The sequence below is a fragment of the Parus major genome, chromosome 1A (genome assembly GCF_001522545.3).
Source record: "Parus major isolate Abel chromosome 1A, Parus_major1.1, whole genome shotgun sequence".
Classification (NCBI taxonomy): Eukaryota; Metazoa; Chordata; class Aves; order Passeriformes; family Paridae; genus Parus; species Parus major.
This window is the reverse complement of record NC_031773.1, coordinates 43,564,852-43,587,255: the sequence shown is the minus strand read 5'-3', so window position 1 is coordinate 43,587,255 and position 22,404 is coordinate 43,564,852. Positions and strand designations below refer to the sequence as shown.

Here is a 22,404-nt window from a genome sequence, read left to right as displayed (position 1 = left end):
GGGAGGAATAGAGTATTCAAAGTGTGGGTTTTGAGCAAAAGAGACACTGTGAGTTGCTGGAATCAAGTAGAGTGAAGATTTTGAGGCCTTGGGGGCAAAGAGAAACTGTTTTCCAGGAGAGCTCACAGAAACAGATGAAGAGGACTTCTGCCTTTGAATAACTCATCCTTAAAAAATGAAATCCCAAGACTTTAGTGACCCATGCACACCTCGGAGAGATGTGAGATGGGAGGAGAAGATCTAATGACAGATTTCCGGGCAGCTGGCATTAGAGAAATAGAAAACTATGACAAAAAATAGTTTTCTGGTGAGGAACTCCATAGATTGGCAGAAAGAGACTTCTGTTTCTCTATAAAGACTGATGAAAAGACTCTAACAAAAATTAAGACTGTTTTTTTAGCCACCAGAGTTCTAAAGTTATTTGTCTCTATGTTATCATGTCATGTGTACAAAGAAATGGTCAAAAATGTAAAAGAAGGGGTTTTCTGGAAATTTACTCTAGTGTTCTTATTCTTGTAGTTTGTTAATAAACTGTCTTTATTCCTTTTAAGTTTTAAGCCTGTTTTGCTCTTGTTTTAATCCATATCTCACAACAAGAAATAAGTAATTTCTTTAGCTACTAGTTTAAAACCACGACAGAGGCGTATGGTTAACCTCAGGTCTGTGTGTATCCACCACCTGTCAGAGCTAAGATGGTCAGTGGCTTAGATGGACTACAGAAAATTCACAGAAAAAACAGCTGGCAGGGGGCTGAAAGTCAAACAGTCAAACTTGTCAAACAATTCACCTGATACAGAATGGAATATTGAAACTAACTTGCGAAATACTACATGAAGCTTGGTTTTGTGGATTTGATGATCAGAGTATTAGGAATTACATCAAAACCTCTACTGCCAGTACCTACACACACCTTCTCTTTCCATACACTTTATTTTAATGAGAGGCACCAGGGGAATATGCAAAGGGGAAGATTCCCTCTCCGTCACCAAACACTATCAGTGTTTGTATCAGTGTCTATCAGTGCACATATAGAGTTATTGCTTGCAGAGCCAGGAAAGCCTGAAACATCAGGCAAAAGAAGTTGAGATCATTCTTCTGTCAGAAAGCACAAGAGACCTGCTCTGCAAAGAACAGAACTTTTCATAAAGATTTTCAGACATAAAAAAGATCAGTGAGGTGATCAATGAGGTGTTAGACTACAGAAAAATCTGCTGAAGAGGATATTGTGAAACTTTCTTGCTCCTTTCCTTAATCATAAGTATTATCCTTTCCTAAATCACAGTATTTGGATGGTTCATTGTTGTCATACTGGAGGACAATGCAATAACAGGCATGAGTGAATGAAAAACAGAACTTTCTCAGTCTGCAGAAACACCAGAATATGACACAAAGGGGGAAAAAACCTACCTAAAAATGCAAAACCAAACCAACAAAGCAGAAAAAAAAAATCCAAGAAGTTTAAATTGTAATGAACAAGTAACGTAGGAGTACAAACACAGTCAACATGATCAGTCATAAGTAATTAAAGATGTAAGGGATGATTCACCATACCACATGTTCACAGAATGAAAGGGAAAGAGCATGAACCTAGAAATAAACTGTGTCTGAATGTGAAGGTTATTGAAAAAGTTGTATTATCATGCTGCCAGAATTAAGTAAGGCAATGTCTTGTTTAGAAGAAATAGCTGATAGGTGTTACACAATTAAGAAGAATAATGAATTTTTATCTGTTTAGAACGTATCCTTTTTTTTAATTCCTGGAAAGAGTAGTGTCTGTAATACACTCTAGAAATATTTCATATACTTTATTTTACTTTTGCATTTCTTAGATATCACTCAAAAACCCATAGTTATAACAAGGTAGAGATTTGTTTAACTTGAAGCTTTTGAGTAATTTAATTTCTTATTCAAAAAAGATTCCTGGAAATTTTTTTGGTATAAAGATACAAGAGTTTGTCAAAGGCTTAGCCAGTTACATTTTTAAAAATGTGTCAGATAGAAAGATTCCAAGTTGGGGTATTTTTAGAGGAAGAGAGAATTACCTAAGCAAGTTTTACCTCTGTCTTACCTGTTCTCCTGAATTTTGAAGTTTATTGCTATTTAACCTTACTTTTGTATGACTTCCTCCTGCTACACAGCCCAAAATACAGTACCATGAAACCTTTAAAGAAAATGAGAACAAAATTAGCTGATGCACAGTATTATTTCCATTTTTTGCCTAATGCAGAATGCACAAATTTTGTGAAAACAATCTCTACAAAAAACCTCAGCTTAGTTATAAAAAAGTATAGTCTAACTGCACTAAAAACATCAATTTTATTTAGCTGCAAAACCAGATATACTACTAGTGGAAATAAAAGCAGATGATTCTCCATTATGCTAACCCCACCTTGAGTTACCCTATTCCTCAAAGCCATCTCAAAGCACAAACTCTACAGGTCACAGATTTAAAATCACCTAGATCCATTATTTGATCCATGCAATGGTACTCTTCTAAAGCTGGGATTGAGTTCCGATTTAGCAGACTACTTGAGGACAGATCCTTAAAATCAGGCAAAAGAAGTGCAAGTATGACATCCTTCCCTTCTGTTGCGTCAGCTGCAGAGCTCAGATTCCTGTCATCAAAGCTGCTGAGGCTGCACTCCATCTCACTGTCATCACTGAAGGTACTGAAGAGCATCAGTCCCAAAAGTGAGCTCTAAGGGACCCCACTCATCACCATCCACTACCTGCACATAGAGCCCTCTCTGGCTGTGTCCATCCAGCCAATTCCTTATCCATTCAATGTCATCCATCAAATCTGTGTCTCTTCAATCTGGAGATCAGCATCTCATGTGGGACCATATCAAAGGACTTACAGAAGTCTAAATGTGACATTTGTTGGTGTTCCCCTGTTGACTGTTTTTCACAAGATGTTATTGAAATTGAGAAGATAATTTTCAGCAAATGAGCCTTAAGATCTGAAAATTTGACTCCTAGTACAAGAACTATATTTGTCTAATTAAGTCCTAGGCGCACATTTATCCTAAGAATAAATATTAAAATCCTAAGTATTCAGTTAATAACTTCTACATTAGAAAACTAGCTTTCCTGTCTGCTCAACAGCTATGTGCTATCTTCAGAAAAAAAATTATTTTAGACTCTCTGGGTTCAAATTATAACAATAATCACACTTCGCCATCTAGTGGCCCAAGATGCGGCATTCACTCTCCTGTATCAAACAAAATGAAGTTTGAACATATACTAAAATAAATTAACTACAAAATTTTAAAGGGTTGAGGTTTTTTTCCCATTTTAGATTCAGTAAGGATAAAAGTTATAAACTCTTCCCTAACTAAAATATTTTAAATTTACTAATAAAACTGCAATAAAACTGCAGGTTATAAAACAACTGTTCACAGAAACATTCTTGCCACTATTAATAAGATTTGAGTTTCTACTGGGTCTATACACAGGATTATTTTGAAGAAGATTGCAAAATCACTATGATTTCTCTCAGAAATAACCTGCATAGTGTGTTTTTCATACTTCAGCCTGTTCGAATCCTTTCTGGAAAAGGGAAGGAGAATAAGGTGATTCAGAAAAGTCAGAAGATATTTACCAAGAGCAAATTAGGGCTGACCCCCATGACTGGCCTCTGTGACAAAATTACTTGATTAGCAGAAGAAGGAGGAGGAGTAGATGCCATTTACTTTTCACAGTAGTGCATGGTAGGAGAAGGAAAAACAAGATCTAAATTGAAGCAAGGGAGACTGCAACTGTACATTAAAAAAAACGTTTTCTTTCATGTTGCCCTGTTGGAACACACTTTCCAGAGAAGCTCTCTCCATTCTTGGAAGTTTTCAGAACTGACTGCATAAAGCTCTGAGCAAACTTGCTTAGTCTCACACTCGAGCAGGTTGGACAAGAGACTTCTCCTAATGCCCCCTATGTCCTGTGACTCTACATGCTCAACAGAAAGTGGATTACTTCCACCTCAACTATGCCACTTCAACATTTCATTAACAGAGACTTCAGTGTGGAACTTTTTTGCATCACATGATGCAACAGTCTTGCCTCTCTTCAGAGGGTAACTAGGAATATAGTTGCAACCCTCAAGCAAGAAAATTAGCTTTTAATAAGTGGAATAAGTAAGTATTAGACAACAGAAGCGCCAAGGGACATGATGCATGAGATTAAGAAAGTCTCATGCAAATGTGAAGATCAAAACAGTGAGTCACAGAGGAAAACTGACTCACAGAGGACAAAAAAAGGGATACTTAATTAAGTCAGAATAACATAATCCTCTCAGGAACAAAGAAAAATGTTTTGGTATAGCACTGTAAAACAACTTTTTCTCTTGTGTATGGTTTAGTTATTTCTTATGCAGTCATCATGAAAAATATTACCTGAATATCTGAATCAAATGGGGCTGGTTTAAATGTCATGGAGCAATGTGATCTGGAAAGCAGCAGAGGAGGAGGAGGAGTCCTGTTGTTTTTCTTGCTGCTCACAGCTTCTTTGAGACTGCGATACAATGCACTTTGTTCAGCTTCAACCTGCTCAATTAAACTTAGTGCTTCCTATGATTGAAATTAAAACAAAAGAGAAAACTATTAAAATATAACAATCAGATTTAAATTTTATACATTATTTTCAAATTCTCATAGAAAATTTCACTGCTGCATACGAAACTTTCAGTACCTTTTCATATTACCCTACATCCTAAATGAGGATGAATGGTACTTTGTGTAAACTCATACATGCAGATTAATCTCAGAATTTGAGAATGCAGGGTTACCTATGAAAGAAGCATATCCAATTTTGGAAGAACCCATAGGAAAAAAGAGAGTGATCACATATAATGCTGATAAGCAATTAGTGCCAGAAGGGGTTATCTCCAAGAAACAAAAAAGATATCAACTCCTATTTAGGAGAGAGCTAGAAACCTAACCTGTGGAATTTCTAGAGGAGCTGTAGAAGCAGTTAGACTGAATTTTTTTGTACTTCAGAAACAGAGGGGAAAAAAATTAAGTCTACAAATAAATAAAAAGGAAGAGAATTTGGGTCCAGAAAAGGTAGGGCTAAGCCATTTTCCCCCTGGTTATCTGTAGACAGCTGAAAGCTGACAGTCAGCTGTCAAAGATGTGGGAGAACCTTGCATACAATGATTATGTGGCCGTTTGGTTGGAGGCTACACTTTTTTCTTACTTGACTGAATAGCAACTTGGTAGGTTTCTTCACCTACTGAATGCCAGTTCAAGAGAAACTTGACATGGAAATCTAATATTCAGAACTTAGTACTTCTATATCTTTACTTGCGGTAGCTGTTTAGCCCATAATAAAGCCAAAAAGGCCAACTCACAGATGAACAAGGATTACACTTTGTGTAGAGACAAGAAATGATGTATTCCTACAATTAGAAACTTTATTATTTGAAGAATTTTAGTACCCTACACTAGACCAAGGATTTAGGCTGACCTGAGTCTGAAAGATAAAATGAAAAGAAAGTTCCAAGTTATTGGTAATTCAGTGACAATCCTTTAATCTTATACCTTAACAGTCTCTGTTTCTGTCCTCATATGTTTAGAAGACTACACAATAGTGGGTCAGATCACAGACTGAGTAAGCCTGGAATCTCATATCCAAAAATTATGACAAGATTACGGGTTTATGGTGAAATGAGTTAAACAGGGAGCTAAGATTTAATAGAACCTCTTGCATAGCTAATCGCTTTCACAGCCCTACCACTCCAACCCCGTTCCCTCCCCCTTTAGCACCCTTTAGCATCCACCGTAATGGGACATATTACAGGAAGGATACAAGATAAAGAACAAGATATGGAGTGACTCCATGATTCAACCATTCAACTTTTGCAAGCAGTAGTCTGAAGCTTCACTGCTTCCTTAAAAACTATACTTCTCCATGGCAAGCAGTCCTATGATACAATTTTTCACTGAAAGTATCACGGACTCATACTTGTCTGAAGACACATTTCTGGTAAACACAAGGGTGGCAATGCTAACAGGTTGAATAAAGATGGCTTTGTGACTGAGAGTGGTGTCACTGCGTTACCTGTACTTCAGTAATTGTAGAACTTGGAAGATAATAAACGTGGCAGTGTTGCAAGATGAGCAAGACTAATCTTGCAGTTGAGGAAGCCAAATGTCACCATGAAAACCCCAAATGCTTGAACTGTGATAAAACACATTTTATCCCTGCCTCTGTCACAGACTTGCACCGTGGTATTAACTTAATCACATTATTTCAATTTTACAACTGGCCTGTGACAACTACCAGTGTATCCAATTCTGTAAAAACTTGGATAACCAACTAGACATATAGGACAGGAAGAAAGAATTAAACAACTGTGAAAGAAATAATAAAAATGCACAGCAGTTAAGCAGTTTGATGTAATTGAGTAAACACATATGACTCAGAAGCTTCCATATTCCACTCAGTTGTTTACTGCATGAGAAATGGTTATTTGTATGCTTCTCAAAATAAAATAAACTGCTTCCTATTTTGCTAAATAATAAAAACAGATTTGTAGGATATTGTGCTGATTACAGGAGAAAAGACCAGAAGATGCAAGTAGTTCAATATAAAACTCTACAATAAAAAAAGCAAACGCATGAAAATAAAAGTACAGATTTGCTGTTTATTAAGTAAGCACCATCCACCTCAAGCAGTAAAATTAATTGAGCTTATAATTAAATATTTCATCATAAAATAAATGTCAAAGAGATCATGCTAAGTTTGTCCAGACAAAATTAATTCTGGTATTTTCTGGAAACTACCTAGAGATATATTTTTTAATCTACATCTTTCTTGGTGAAAAGTGCACAGAAGTAAAATGTAGTGAAGGTCATTTTTGACAGGTAAATGTTTGCTTGGGATAACCAGATATTTCTTGGGAATTGCTTGTAAGTCTTCACTGGTGACTATAGTTACAACTTTCATACTGTATCACAGCATCTGATATGATATTCATAAATAACATATTTTACAAATATATGAGGTATTTTTAATGTATGCATTTTCTGATCCAGTTTTTGCATTCTTCTGATGTAATAAATATATGTATTATTTATCATGCTTCCAAATTTGTGGTACTTAAAAGAAAAACCATTTCTAGTAACTTCTTGTTTAAAATACACTTTTATATTGAAAATTGCAGATTCTGTTATCTGTTATACAGGCTATAAAGAAACTTCAAGCCCTGCTGATGAGCTTTTTCATGGAAATTTTCATGGGCTGATGCTGGCACAAAGGTCAATGAAAATACTGTCATTGACTTCAAAAGACTGAAACAAATCCAGGAAGACTCTACTTTTAGCTCCAATAGATTCCAAAATCCCAATATATAAACTGTTTTTTTAGAATGAATAAAATAAAGTCCATGTCATCATCACCAGCTAAAGCATTCTAAGAAGACTTGAAGATCTTGGAAAAAGAACAATGTCAAAGATTGCAGTAAGGAAACCTGAATGACATTTTGGCAATGTATAGGTTCATAACTGCAAAGTGCAGGAGATAAAATAGGAAGGAAGGAAAGATCTTATCTTCTCTCAGGTTTCCTGAAATTTGCATGTATGCACAAAATTTGGGGATGTGCCTTTTCTTTGTTTTAAGATCACTTTACTCTTTGAAATTTCTTCACAAAAAATTGACAATACAAGTTAAAAACACACAATGACCCTCAAGTTCCTTCCATTTTTGTTTTTATAAAAAGTAGTATTACGTGTCTTAATTACACAGAACATGAAAAACTGTGCTAATGGTAAAGCATTTCTATCATAAGGTTCTTATTATTACCTCCAGTAGCTGCCTTTGGGAAGTAGTAGTTAACTCTTCAGGGAACTTCTGTGCAGCCTTTTGCATCAAAAAGATTGCTCTGGATAGCTTATTCCTTTTTATTTTTTTCATTATAAGTTCCTCTAAAAAACAGATATTTTAAGATATTTATGAAACAGTGGCAATAATTTATTATATTTCTAAAATCTTAAGTAATAAGTCTTACCTGATAAATACTGGAAATCTTCAATATTCTTTTCACGAGACTTAGTAGACTTAAGACGTCTGTCAACAACTTGAGTAGCTGTGTAAGATGGAAATATTGAGTTATTTTGATAGTGCTATTGCAAAAAAATTGAGTGAGAGGTTAATACATAGTTTTATAGTAAAGCTCTGCTTTGTTTCACATTCTTTTCTTTGGTTCAAGTAGAACTTCTTGTACAGATCATGCCACTAAAAATACTCCATCCTCCTGCCTACATTTTTAGTAAAGAAAAATGTAAAAAAAGAAGAAAAAGAGGTTTGATCATAGGAAGTAGGGCACAGTGTAGCTCTGCAGTGTCAAATTAATACTAGGTTTTAATTTTAAAAAACCAAAACAACACTAATAATGAGAGAAAAAGCTGAGTTTTTTTCAGAAGCCATTTAGCAAAAGTGGAGTATCCACTGACTGGAAAGATACAGAGACAACTTCACAGGAGCAGAAGTTCAAATTACCAAAAGCACTGAATAAAATATTTAAGTCATTCTCTAGAGAGAAAATTAGCATTACAGAAAAAAAAAATCTGCAGAACCCCAATTTTTCTTTACTGGCATTATAAAAGTTAATATTATAACTAAAATACAACAACTGCCTAGGAATGAAATCCATTAACTGCAGCAAAATTTAACTGCCATCGGTTGAGTAAAGGTTGGAGACCAGTGTCATGTAAATCTAAATTCTGCAAATTCAGTACAATATTTCTGGTATATAAATGGTATATAAACTGCCAAAACATCAGCTCCTCTCCAAAAAGCAGATACTCCTTTACTTCTATGTACTACAGAATATATTAGCAAAAAGGCTCTACTCAAGTCATGAAGATTATTTAACTTTACTGAAACCTACCTTGTGTAATTTTAAGAAGTTTCACAGCTACTCGATGTTGGGCCTGAATGAGCTCCAAGTGTAAATCTCTTACAAAACCATTATCTGTTCCTGTTCTGTCATCACCACATCCCAGAACAGAATTCAAATTCTGATCATTTGAGTCTACCTAATGAATAGGAAGTGGCAATTAAGTAAATACAAAATTCCACTATTTAGATTACTGCATTTTCCTTGATATTGATATTGTTTCAGTAAACTGACAAAACTGAAATTTGTCATATTCGTGTAATAGGCAGTCAATCAAGAAAGCATGGAAAGGAGAGTGACCAGACGGAGAGAGCACAGATAATTCACAAAGAGAACTAGACAAAATCTGAGAATCAATAGAAAACTGGATCAGTAATAAAGACAAAATGGCAAAAACTATCTTTTACTGTGTTACCAATCCACAAAACAAGTATCATATTGATATAGAATGAAAATATTTAGAAAACTTGAACTCACATCAAGAACAAAAATTGATTTTAATAATAAACAGTTGCAAGCAATAAATATGAACAGGATTTCTGCTCTTATTTTACACAAGAAACCTATATATTATAATTATTTCAAAATAAAATGTTAAAGAAAGCCTAAAGGAGTTCATAGTTTATTACTGAAAGAGAAAAATGCTCTTTCAACTCATGCTGGCTTTGGCTTGGGCAGAGTTCGTTTTCTTCATAGTAGCTGGTATGGAGCAGTGGTTTGGATTTGTGCTGGAAACAGTGTTAATAATGTCAGAGATGTCTTCATTACTAATGAGCAGCGCTCAAACAGCCTCAAGGCTGTGACAGCACTGCTTCTCACACCACCTCACCAGAGAGGAGGCACAAGAAGTTGGGAGGAGGCACAACCAGGGCAGGTGATCCCACTGACCAAAGGGATATTCCAGCCCATACAACATCACAGCCAGTACCTAAACCTCAGGGAAGGAGGAAGGGGCAGATGTTCAAGTGATAGCATTTGTCTTCCCAAGTCACCCACGCTACATGTGATGGGGACTCCTGGAGTTGGCTGAACACCTGCCTGCTGTGGGAAGCGGTGAATTAATTCCTTGTTTTGCTTTTGCTTTCCCCATTAAACCATCCTTATCTCAACCCATGAGTTTTCTGGCTTTTACCTTTTCCGCAGGACACTGAGGGACTGGATGAGCAGCTCTGTGGGGCTCAGTTTCCAGCTGGGGTTAAACCACAACACTAATATGCAGAGATTTTTTTTTTTTCTATTCTCTTCTTACATGGGCAAGGAAGATGAGGTACATTTGATAGCGCTAAGATTTCTAAATAAAATTAATTTCTAAATAAATTAAATTTGTGTCATCAAAATATATTACTGATAGATTTTGTTGCAGTGTAGCTTTTTGTAAATTTTACCTTTGTACAGCAGTTGTCAAATATCGACTTTCCATCTGGTAAAAGGGTCATTAACCGAGATGTGTTCATGTCATTAATTGCTTTTTCAAGAATTTCATAAGCAATTTTTAATTGTTCTGTCGGTGTTTTCTGGAATGAAAATGTAAACACATTTCCTTAGATAACATAAAAAAATATAAGATAGACTATCAAAAGTAATGTGCTTTTCTTCTTAGCTGTTGAAGTTTAAAACTGTCAGATTATCTTTACATACGTACAGCTCCTCATACTTCAATATACTAATATCAATGTCTTAAATTTCAAGTAGGACTGAAATAAAATCAGCTCAATAAAAAAAAAAAAAAAACCAGAAAAAAAACCCCAACAAAACAAACCAGAAACCAAAAGCAAACAAAAACCCCTTAGAGTTAGCTTATAGCAGAATGAAATCAAACTTAAAGAATTAAATTGAAACCATAGTACTTGCAATTTTTCAATAATCCATTAAACACTACTAAGAAAACACAGTGTTTTCAGGAAACACAACCTTTAAGTAGACTGTCACTGAACTAAACCTTGTCTATGTGTGTAAGTATTAAGAGACACGACTGACAACACCCCCCAAATCCTCAGACTAACACATATCATTTGTCCTTAACATGCTTTAGTAAGCCATTTGATTGGACAATTCTGCAAAGTGCAGAACAAAGCAAGGAAATTCAGAATTTCATTTATTCCACATAATCCTTCCAAAACGAAGGAAGCAAAATCACAACCCAAAGTATTTTCCTAAATTAAGCAAGAACTAAAATTCCTACCATCCTAATAAAATGTGCTATTAAACCATTCAAGGCTGGTACTACAGATTGGCATAATAAAAAGGTATAGAGTGGAAATTACCATGCTCATGCTGTAACAAAGCTTTCAAATATAATCTCTTCCAGAAAAAGGATTGATAAAAAAGACTCAGGGAATATTTTCAAATTTTATTTCAGCTGAAAAAGTATCTTTGTTTTTTTCCTCTGCACTAGAAGGATTTCATGAAATATTTCATCTTTGTAAAACTAAATACAAAATTGTATGAAAAGCTTCAAGCAGAAGTATTCTTATTCTATTCAAAATCAATGTATCAATTAAGATAAATTGAACGTTACCATCAGTATTTCAGGCATATCACAGGTTTCATCTTGAGAAAGAGAAGCACTTCCTCCTTTTTATAGCGAGAAAAGCAGAAGTGAAAAATCAAATAAATCCAGAAAATTTTAGTACCATTTGATCAGCTCTATTAATAATTTCAGAGTTTGGCAATAATTCTGTTCTTCAGTGTTTGACTATGAGCGGTAACAATACTGTTTCTTGAAGAGCTTTCAAGGGCTTAGACACACAGCAATGTACATGTACAGTTATACTAATACAGGATATTATTAGCTAATACTGTTGTATTTTAAAGGTACCATACATTTCATAGCCATGTCATAACCAAGCTAATGAAACTAGGACTCATTTTGTAGTTGCTTATATTTTTGTAGCATTCATATAGCAATTCTCCATTTTGAAATCAACTCAAACCTATTATTATCTAATTCACAGTTGATTTCACTTATAGAAGGATTTTTAGGAATAGGAGGTCATATTATTACGAGAGATATTATTTCATTTTAATATTTCTTGAAACAGTATTATCATTCTTTTAAAGTTTGCTTTGACTGTTTAAATTACATTCATTTATGAAGAAAGCATCCAAACTTATGTTTCCCTCTTCAAAACAAGAAAAACCATTTATTTAGTTCTAGGTTAAACCCTCTAATTTCATTTTTTTTCTGAAATAAATTATTTTTTTCCCTTTTCAGAGGAACAACCTTCTGGTCACTCCTTGTGCCACTTCTGCATGCTAGTTTTCGCTTGTTCACTGTCTCCTCCTCATAAAAAAGAAAATTTGTCTTCACTCAGCATTCACACAGTAAATAGGTTCTTTTCAGCACCAGCATATGCTTGACTGTCAGCCTGTTTTGACCAATGGCTCCTACCTATTCAGCTTTTTTTCCCCTCCAAAAAGACATACTTATACTGAATGAAAAAGTAAGAGTGCTACAATGAGGACTCATTTAGTCTCCCTGAGAACCTTATGATCTAAGTAACACCACCAAAACCAATACCTACTCAACCTTAATAATAAGTAGTAGATTCCCAAGATTTTTTTTATTTCCAAAAGTGCAAAAGTATTATAATTTCTTTCTGTTTCTAGATATGGTCTAATAAGATCCCTAACATTTACTCTCTAGTTACTGTAAGACATTTACAAGAATTGTGATTCATATTCCAAAATACACAATAGAGAGCTTTCAAAGTATGTCTAAATATTCATGTTTTACAAAATTAGTCAGGTTTTGAAAGGAAATTTGTTTACTGTGATTGATTAACATATCCCAGTAATGTCAGCCAAGTTCAACTTCAAAAACAATTGAATTACTATACAAAAATCAAGAATATGTAGAGAAGAAAACCAAACTGATTACTCAATAAATGCAAAAGCTTCAGTATGACCTCAATATTTTCCCCTTTAGCCTGCTACTAATCAACCAGCACTTGAAGGCTCCAAATTAGCAACAGCACGTACTGCCTTTTGCGTAGCCCATATTCAGAGAAAACAGCAGTGATCTGAGGCTACTCTGAAGGGGATAAGAGACATGTAGAAGACCAGTGAGGAGAGTCAGTAATAAGAGATGTAATTCAAAATGGGGTTACTTCAGTAGAACTGGAAATGTAAGGAAAGGAATCATAAATCCTTGGGAAAACAGGTTTCATTAGCTCAAATAATGGGTGAAATTTTGTGTGAAAAATACTGTCCTTCCACTCTCAACAGTGTCTTTACAGTATTTTTTTAATTTGTATGTTATTCAATTTTCAGCTCAGAAAAGTTCCAATCTTAAAAGTCATTCTTGAAAGAAAACTCAATTTTTCTTACCTTCTTTTTCCTTAGATACAATTGTAGAATCAGCTACATTTTCCAGTATTGCAGCTAGACATAAGGTTATCTCTGCAAACATTACATTAGTGTCTGCTATGTTGCTCTTCTTAATTATTTCATTCACTATCCAGAGTATGTGAACACACTAAAAATGAGGGAAAGGGGGAGAAAAAGAATCGAGATGGAGATAAATCAAATTTTCGGAAGACATTTATGCATTACAGAGCTAGACAGGGTTTTGCACTCAAAATTGTTTAAAAATATTCACAAGCATGCACACAACTCCTTTCCTGGATCTGGCTTCTTTTTTTAAATGTCTCCAGGCTGAGATGCTGAATTTACACTGATCCATAGACCCTGTTCCTTCAGACAGGAGACTTTTTTTATTTTAGAACATTATTATTCCTGCCAATCTTTTTGGAAAGTTTTATGAATGTTCTACAGCCATAAATTTAATACCTTCCTCTAGTGCAGTAAGCCTTCCAGTAGATTTGATTACATATCTCTCATTTATGTAAGTATCTTCCCACTTAAAATCAGAATAAAAGAGATCCAAATGCTACAGTTGTACATACAGAGGAAAATAACCGTACACTACCTTCTGGGGAAGTTCCAAACAATTTTGCTGTATAGAGTCACAAAAATAACTCCTCCAGAAACTAGCTGGTTAGCACCAACTGGCGGCCCAGAGAGCCCATTTCACCAAGAGCCTCTCACCCACAGAACAAATTCTAGGTAAGGCTGTGACTCCATCCAGTGGGCTGAATACTACTCTACTATTGACTCCCATCTCCCTTAAGTTGTATGGTTTTTGGCACTTTCTTCAACTGACCTAGGGAACTTTCTTGAAATACATTGATATTTTCTGCCACAACATCTCAAATTATTCTTCTTCTTACATCCTGCCCAAATGTTTTCACTAATTTAGCTTCTTACCACCATGGCCCACTGGCAGACAGTGGGTTACTTTATACTTGGAGAATATTTTGGTACTGGCTTATGTGAGCACAGTGTGTTCAAAGTGTGTATAATTGATATTTTTGAAGATGATTTAGCTGCATTTTACCATAAGAAAATGTACTTAGACTGGATACCAGTATTTCACTGCCTTTACTATAACAGACTGCATTCACATTAAGAGAAATACTTTATAATGAAGGAGTACTTGGTAAGCTTGGTGTTTGTGGATATATTCTAAGCAGTCACTTCCACTCATTTGGATTTGCTGAAGGTCTGTTTTACACTTCTGCCACAAACACATTACTACATCAACAAGTATTTCTTTGTCAGGATGGACATTCTGGAAAGAAAAAACAATATAATTGTGGAAACAGGTAGGCATACAAACACACAAATAGCTCAGTACATAAACAGTCCGACATTTTCCAACACAAGTAAATAAAATATGTCAACTTCCTATAAGGGATGACAACATTTTGAAAGCTTTAGAAATTTGTTTTAAAAAATAGTTCTGGTAGACCACCCAAGCTTTTCTTCTCTCAACAAAATAAGTGGGTTTAGAGGTTTGGGGAGTTATTTTTTTATTATTTTTTTTTTCATTGGCAAGCTCTTAAAAGTAACATAGACAAGGAAATCAGTGAGGTGAAAATTACATGAGAGAGTAAATTAACTATAACGCTGAAATCAGTAGAGTCTGGAGAAACTTTATTTTTATTGAAGTATTTAAATATTTTCAGAAGAAAATCTAAATTAATAGTTTCATTTTGCTTGACAGAGTACTTCCATAGGCTGTTGGTGCATCTGAGACTATGAAGCAGTGAAAAACAAACAACTAGACAAAAATCTGGACTGAAATATCTAACAAGTGAAAGAAATGTGAAACCCGACCTGCATCTTGCAAAGAGAATAATTAACGAATTCAAAACTCTAGTCAGTTAACCTCCTAATTAACACATTTTAAAAGGGAATAGTGTTAAAGGCATCTGTGTTAAAGACATTCTGAACAGTGAGTAAGGATCAGTACACATCTTTATCACTAGTTACAGCAGAGCTGAATCAGCATCTCAGATGCAGTGACACCTGATATATCCATCTCATATATCTTTGAGCATAAGATTTATGGGATATTGATAATGAAACTGAGGGGAGAAGAAAAGGGGAAAAATGTAAATCAAAATAATTTTTGCACTGTTTTGGTGGCAGCAAGCTGTTAGATTGCCTCAGCTATATATCATGTACCTTCACCATCAGTAAATGCTCTGTTAATCAGGGGCGAATTTGTCTTTCTTCTCTGGACAAAAGATCAAGAAGATTTGCAGGAAAGTGTAGAGGAACCAGCAGAGTTTAAATCCAGGTAACTGCCTCCATACAGAGGTCACATTTAAAACTGACAAATCATGCTGTCTAAAGGTATCTGTGGGGTACCTCACAGGCAAGGTACTTTGACTAAATATAAAAATACGCCAAAACTAAAAATGCGTCTGCTCCAGTTACATCCAAATTGTGGCAATATTCAAATTATATCTAAAATAAATTTTGCAGTTAAGATATATGCCATGTTATCAGAATAGGTTTTTTCTAAGGAAAAAAAATCATTAGTCTCTTGGATCACAAATTATTTTAATGTAAGTGCTAGTAGTGGAGACACTGCAGTATAATTTCTTCCCCTCCCAGTAGCACAATAAGGGAAATCTCAGTTTGAGCAAGTAGAAGTGGCTACTCTGGGAATAAATCATCAGATACATAATGGGATTCATTCCACAGTGGAGACTTCAGCACAGAGTCCCACTCTCACTGGTTTTCTTGTTGCTGCTGCTTGTTTCAGTTCTTTGCAGTGAGAATTGACCTTAAATTGCAGACATAGTGCTGTTAAAAAGGTATTATCATTCTGTAGGGTAACTGCCCCCATTTCTATAAATATTGCAGAACTGTTTTCCACAGCTGAGCATATTTGCCCACCTAAATCTAACATATGTAAAGAAATTTGATCTCTCCTTGATTAGCTGAAACATGCAATCAGCCCTATGGTCTCCCAAATAAATTTAATACCTACTAAATATTTTTCAAGTAACTGATTACAGAGAATTTTAGAACGAATATACCATTTTTTTAAATCACAAACTAAAAATATTCATGAGTACATTTTTCACTTTTTGTATTCTTGCAGTTTGTTAGTCATGCAATTGATTCCTTTGATCTTCAATTATATGCATTCATTACAGACTAAGTGATACATTGAGAAAAAATAAAATTCTGTTATTACCTGCTCAGATGTGGAGATACAGGAAAACACTGTTGTTGCCAGAATTGTAAGATCATGAAAAGGATCTTCAGGCTTTAAGGATTTCTCTACATTCAACATGTATAATAAAAAAATGGAAAAAAAAGGAAAGGCAAGATATCATATCTAATTTAAAAACTAAGTTTGAAAATATCTGAGTCAACTAATTTACTAATATAAACCAGCAGATAACATGGTCTAAGAAACACTAAATTCAGAGGGGGACAGATAATTCCAAGTTTATTTACTTCTGTGAAAATGAGCATTTCTATTTTTAGGAAACAGAAAGTTTTCAAGATATATTCAGGTTTTTGATTGTCATAGAATGAAATTGCAGTTGGTCTAACAATTTTTTCTTGCTTCTGTGTAAAGAAATTTTGCATAAATTAAGTGTAAGAACAGACAAAAAAAACCCTCAAGGATGTGTTTCACTTTTTCCCTGAAAACTTGTCTGAAAACATTCAATCGTTTTGCATCTTTGGTTATAACCAGACACAGGTTTAACATGTATCATGCATTTCCCACTTAAGGGAAATCATATAAAGTCATATTTTGACAAATGAAAACTGGAAAAAATAGGTAGCATTTTCTCGATTACTACTTTTTGTCATAGACTACTGCATGAAACATATTACATTGTTATAAATAATCAACAAAACCTCTTGCTGTAAAAATATTTGAAATTCAAACACAATTATAACTGAAAAACACTCACTTCTAACTGTCTGTGTCTTTTCAGAACCTTGAAGTGTGCTGGCTTCTTCGCTATTATCATCAGTAACAGAAAAACTACGTTCAAATGTTCCTGGGAATACTAAAGGTTGCATCAGTGTAAGGAGTTTGAGTTCTATTTCAGCTTTCTTCCATGCTGGGTCATCTTGAGTCTAATAGAGAGGGAAAAAACATAGAGACTGGTCTTTAAAATATGTATTTTGCATACTCCTTACCCTCACAGGAAAAGACCAACTAAAGAATATCACAATCATATCCAGATTACCTGAAGAAAATTATTAACAAATTCAAGCGCAGAATAAAACACGGCCCACTCTTCATAGCTGAAAGCTAATTTTACAAATTTCACAGCAGCATTTCCAGACACCCCTTTTTGTCCTGCAGTGATGACAAAAATATTTTCTTTGTTTTACATATATGTATTCAGAAGTTTATTGAAAGTTTAATTTATTTTCATAATTTGGGCATTGATAAACACAAAACATTTTTTCAGCAGTCAACATAATCTTGAAGGATGTTTTAATAACTTTACAAGAAACAATAGTTTTATCTTTTCACAGTAATGTCTAGGCTTAGACTGCTTCAATGATGAATCTGCAACCATAGAATCATATAGGTTTGAAAAGGCCTCCAAGATCATCAAATCCAAACTTTGAACAAATACCGGCATGCTAACTTGACTTTATTACATTGTCCTGTTACATTCAAAAAAGGCTCTACAATTATTGATATAACATACCTGTGTAAAGAGCACCAAGGATCTAACCCTTGCTGTTGCAGGAAGAGCTTATCACCCTGTAAAGACCTTTGCTATCCAAAATTTGGGTTAAAAATTGCATATAAACACATACAATTTATTTCAAGACAGGTAAACATTTCGCCTTACTGTGTCCAAAAATGCTCGTATACACATAAGGAGCCTATTTTCTCACTTTTCAAGTTTATCAGACCACAGTAAGGCAGAAAATAGACCTCCTGGTCCTTGGAACTCTCAGCAATTTTTTAGCTAATATATTCAGCAGTGTTCTGTAGTCCTAATAATATGCCACACTCACTGTCATGAGTTGGAAGGTACCCACAAGCTTGATCAACAAAGTCCAGCTCCCAGCCCTGTACACAACCACTCCAAGAGGACACCATTTTGCACACTCTTTATGTATAGAACTAACATGAAAATTAATTCTGTCCACTAAGCATTTACATCACTGGGTTAAAGAAATCCTTTGAAATTCAAAGCTAGCTTACCTGTTAGCATCAACTGCAGAAGGGTAGATGATGGATTAATTATACCAAAATTACTGGTGCCGTTGCTCTCTCCACCTTCAAGATAAAATTATTAAATCAATTTATAATTTATTTGACTTGTTAAATTCTAATTAGGCAGTAATCATACCAAGAAAAATATCATTTTGAAGTGTACTCTATATATCCTTTTACTGACAAAATACCTCTATACCCAGGACTATACTCAGCCCAGCAAAAAAAAAAGTGTGGAAGGAACCATCAAGTCCAGTGTTTTTCTTAAGTTTTCACATCTAACTTTAAAGAGATTTTTTTAAGAAAATAGAATACATCAAATACCATGGTATTCTGACCTTGCCTGGCTTCTCGACCCCCATCCTTCTGCTCTCTCACTCATGCTTCACAACAGGACAGGGGGAAAAAATGATGGAAAGCTCATTGTTTAGACACTCCCAAATAAATAAAGAAAACAAAGCTGTGACTGAAAATGAAGTAGAAAAGGTAATTTATTCACTATTTCCCATAGGTGGGCAGACACCCATGCACCTTCTGGTAAGCAAGGCTTCAGGATGTGTAGCAGTTGCTTGGGAAATCCCCCTATCCTCTCCCTTGGTCACAGACTCTGCTGCTGAGCTGGATGGCTTTTGGTGTGGATCAGCTGTTTGGTGAGTTCAGGTCAGCTGTGCCAGCTATGTTCTCTCCCAGCCTCCTGCCCACCCCCAGCCTAGCGGCCTTTGGGGAGGGGAGGGTTGGAGAGACAGCCTTGAGGCTGTGCAATAACTGCTCAGCAGTAGTGGAAACACTATGTGTTAACAACAGTTTTAGACATAAATATATGGCACAGTAAAGCCTGTAAAGACCACTACAAAGATAATGAACTCCAGTTTACTTAGAAAATAGATGCATAAACTGCTGCAGATGTTTACTGAATATAATAGACAATGGAGATCAAACCAGATTTTTATCTTCTATTATGTGAAGATAAGAAAGACTACCTGCTTTTATAGGTGCTATTGTTATCAATTAAATATATACCTTCAGGCACATTCTCTTTTTTTTAATAGAAAAAAACCCAAAATAAAATGGAGTTCCAGGCTCCCCACCAACACCGGCTTTGCTTCTTTAAGCTGTTACCTGAGAGGATTTCTAGGCCTGCGGAAAAAAGCTCAGAAGTGACAACACGGATTTGAATTTCATCAGGAACAGGAGGATGAGGAGGCAATAGATTCCTGCTGCTATCAGACAGTGCTTCCAGGATGGCAAGGAACTGAGCTGCAGCACCATCAAACATTTCCACAAGCAGCTGCTCAGTAGTTGTGCGAGGCCATGACAGCTAAGTAAGAAAAGGTAATTTAAGCCTTGTGACATCTAAACTTGCAATAAAGCAAGATTTTTTTCAAAACATTTCTCCATCAGAAAGTAAGTACGTGTTCAAAACAGAAAATAACATACTGTAAAACATATTGCTGTTATTAATGTCATGCTTCAAAGGCATAGCAAAGCCTCATGCTAAGCAGGTACAGTACTTAGACTAATCAATTCATAGCAGCCAGACACACTGTGGCATGGTATTTTACTTCAAAAATAGTACAGTAGAAATTATGGGGGAGAGTATTAAGGCCATGTAGTTTAAAACCATGCAGATCTCTCCTGATAAACTTCTAAAGTAATAATTAGTACATCTTCCCTACTTTGAAGCTTGTTCTGAGTTTTCTTAATAAATTCTGTTAATTATGAAACTGCAAATATAAAACTTACTGCTTGTGTATGGCACCATCCGTATCTGGAAAAATTATATCACAGTTTCATCACATGAAAATAGCAAAGGAAGAGAAGGATTATGTGAAATATCAGACTTACATTTACTGCTTTTCTTGGGTTAACTTTTGACTCACGTCGAGAGCTGTTCGACTTTCTTCTGGATTCATATACTGCTCTCTTGAAAATCATTACTGACATCTGGGGCACAAATTAAAAATTAAGTCAATATCTGTTTTATGTTTTCTGTTCATAAAGATCATAACTCCTCTACCTTTTTATAATGACTTGCATGATGATACCTTTAGAGTGGCCTCTCTAAAAATCTTTTCTGTCTTTGTATGTTCCAGAGAAGAACTGATATCTTCTAATTTCTTTATTTCATCAATTTTAATCAAACCACGGCGAGCAAATATCTGTCCAAAGAATTAAAAATACATACATATATATATATATATATATACATACTCTGTGTTGATATCTAATTTTAGAATAATATAGTTCCTGAATTTATACAATTGCAAAGAGCCGCAATGAAAGCCAGGTCCTGAACAATTGAAAAGGAAAATAAAACCTTTGTAAAATACCTTTTGTATATATGCATGGGACCTGGCCAGTGTTTAATGCTAGAAGTCTGTGACTGTGAGTATATTACAAAGTGCTATTGCATTTCAGTTGATTATACATTATACATTTGTGTGGAAACACATCTCCCCTTTGGAGTAAAATTTTGGAATACGGGCAGAACTCTAAATATATATGATCTGCTGATACAGTAGGAATATTTAAATAAATATTTCCTATTTGATTGCATCTGAAATGCTACATAAGGTAAATCAGGATACCTCTCCATGAATGCCAGCTTGACAATCAAAATAACACTGAGAAACTGCCGTATATAGGGTGGCTCTCCACGTCAAATAATGCACAGATAAGAGTGGAATGGATGATTCCATACATATACTGGCCCACAGTAAGTATTCCAGGACCTGTATTGAAGAAATCTAATTTCAAAATGAATGCATTTTAACATACATAAGTATGCTTCCTATTTACTAATGGACAGATACAAAGACTTACCTTCACCTGGTAGGACAAAGTGAAAGAGGGGGGGAAAAAAATCATAGAAATTGTAATAGTTTTTAACCTGTTTTATTGACTGAAAAGCCTTCCACCTGCATGTTATTGGTTTTTTCCATCTTAAATAGCAGTCAAGCACTATTTTAGCCTCCAAGCTACCTTAACCACTCCAGTTCACCACAGTCTTGCCATCAGACAAAGATCCTGCCCTTCTCTCTCATCTGCTCTTGAGAGCTTTCCCTCCCTTTTCTGGCAGCTCTAGTGATCTAGAGTTGAAGTCTGTCTTTTGTGGTGAAAACCTGCACTTAGATTAATTTATACCCATGAAACTCTTGGCTCCTAATTTGCAGGGGAACATAGTTATTGCAGCAGTTTAATTTTAATAATTAGTCCTTGACTGAATGAACAGTATCTTTATCTTCCTCTTACTATTTTCTTTGAGTCAGCTTTTCCCTGAGGTACATAAAATGTTCACCACCTTTGTCCTAAATTAAGCCAATATACAAATTTTCTTTTAGTCTAAATTTCAAGAATTGGAAATACCCATGACCAATTCCTCTGTTTCCTGTATAGCAGAAACCTGAGTATGTTAAAGGAGGTTCTAAGTCACTTCTGTTTTTAATAGATGTTCAAAGATAAAAAAATCTTTCCTGCTCAGTGAAAGACTAATAAAACAACAAATAAGAAAATATATTGTATTAAGGCTGATTCAAATTCTGTTCAAGTTTTAGGAGAAAATAGTAAAGCTAAGACAAATAAAAACCACATTCAGAAAAAAAAAAAAAAAGGCAGAGGGGAAAGGCCAGGTTATTTTTATCAAGTATTCACAACTAAAACCCTAGCCACCAGGTGTCAGCACATTTCCACATTTTAAGAAACAAAAGAGCAATTCTTGAATATATATAGCTGTCCAAAACAAAGGACCTGGAATCCTCTGAAACAGCCTAACATATGGCATTTCAATGTCCAGCAAGACATTACACTGGGCTCCATTCCACAGCTGAGGAAGGAGCAGACTCAGGAAGGCATGAGGGCTTAGAAATCAACCACTTTGAAACACAGACATTTTATTTCCTTGTGACAAAGTACTACTATTGGCAATACCAGTGAAATGGAAAAGTCAGGG

At 35.0% G+C, this 22,404-nt stretch overlaps 1 protein-coding gene across 3 annotated transcripts in view; it reads right to left on the bottom strand.

The window, feature by feature from the left end:
* CFAP54 (cilia and flagella associated protein 54) overlaps positions 1-22,404 on the bottom strand; it is a 105,782-nt gene that overhangs the window by 68,976 nt on the left and 14,402 nt on the right. For all 3 annotated transcript variants that reach the window (XM_015627290.2, XM_015627293.3, XM_015627292.3), the window contains exons 6-22: positions 21,044-21,187; positions 20,501-20,614; positions 20,301-20,399; positions 19,575-19,773; positions 18,444-18,518; positions 17,464-17,576; positions 17,182-17,350; positions 16,449-16,534; positions 14,391-14,525; positions 13,223-13,370; positions 11,412-11,467; positions 10,279-10,407; positions 8,885-9,032; positions 8,003-8,080; positions 7,798-7,919; positions 4,389-4,562; positions 2,069-2,161 (exon numbers count right to left, since the gene is read on the bottom strand). In XM_015627290.2, coding sequence (XP_015482776.1) covers positions 2,069-2,161; positions 4,389-4,562; positions 7,798-7,919; positions 8,003-8,080; positions 8,885-9,032; positions 10,279-10,407; positions 11,412-11,467; positions 13,223-13,370; positions 14,391-14,525; positions 16,449-16,534; positions 17,182-17,350; positions 17,464-17,576; positions 18,444-18,518; positions 19,575-19,773; positions 20,301-20,399; positions 20,501-20,614; positions 21,044-21,187 — 2,082 coding nt within the window. The remainder of the gene's footprint in view (positions 1-2,068; positions 2,162-4,388; positions 4,563-7,797; positions 7,920-8,002; positions 8,081-8,884; positions 9,033-10,278; positions 10,408-11,411; positions 11,468-13,222; positions 13,371-14,390; positions 14,526-16,448; positions 16,535-17,181; positions 17,351-17,463; positions 17,577-18,443; positions 18,519-19,574; positions 19,774-20,300; positions 20,400-20,500; positions 20,615-21,043; positions 21,188-22,404) is intronic.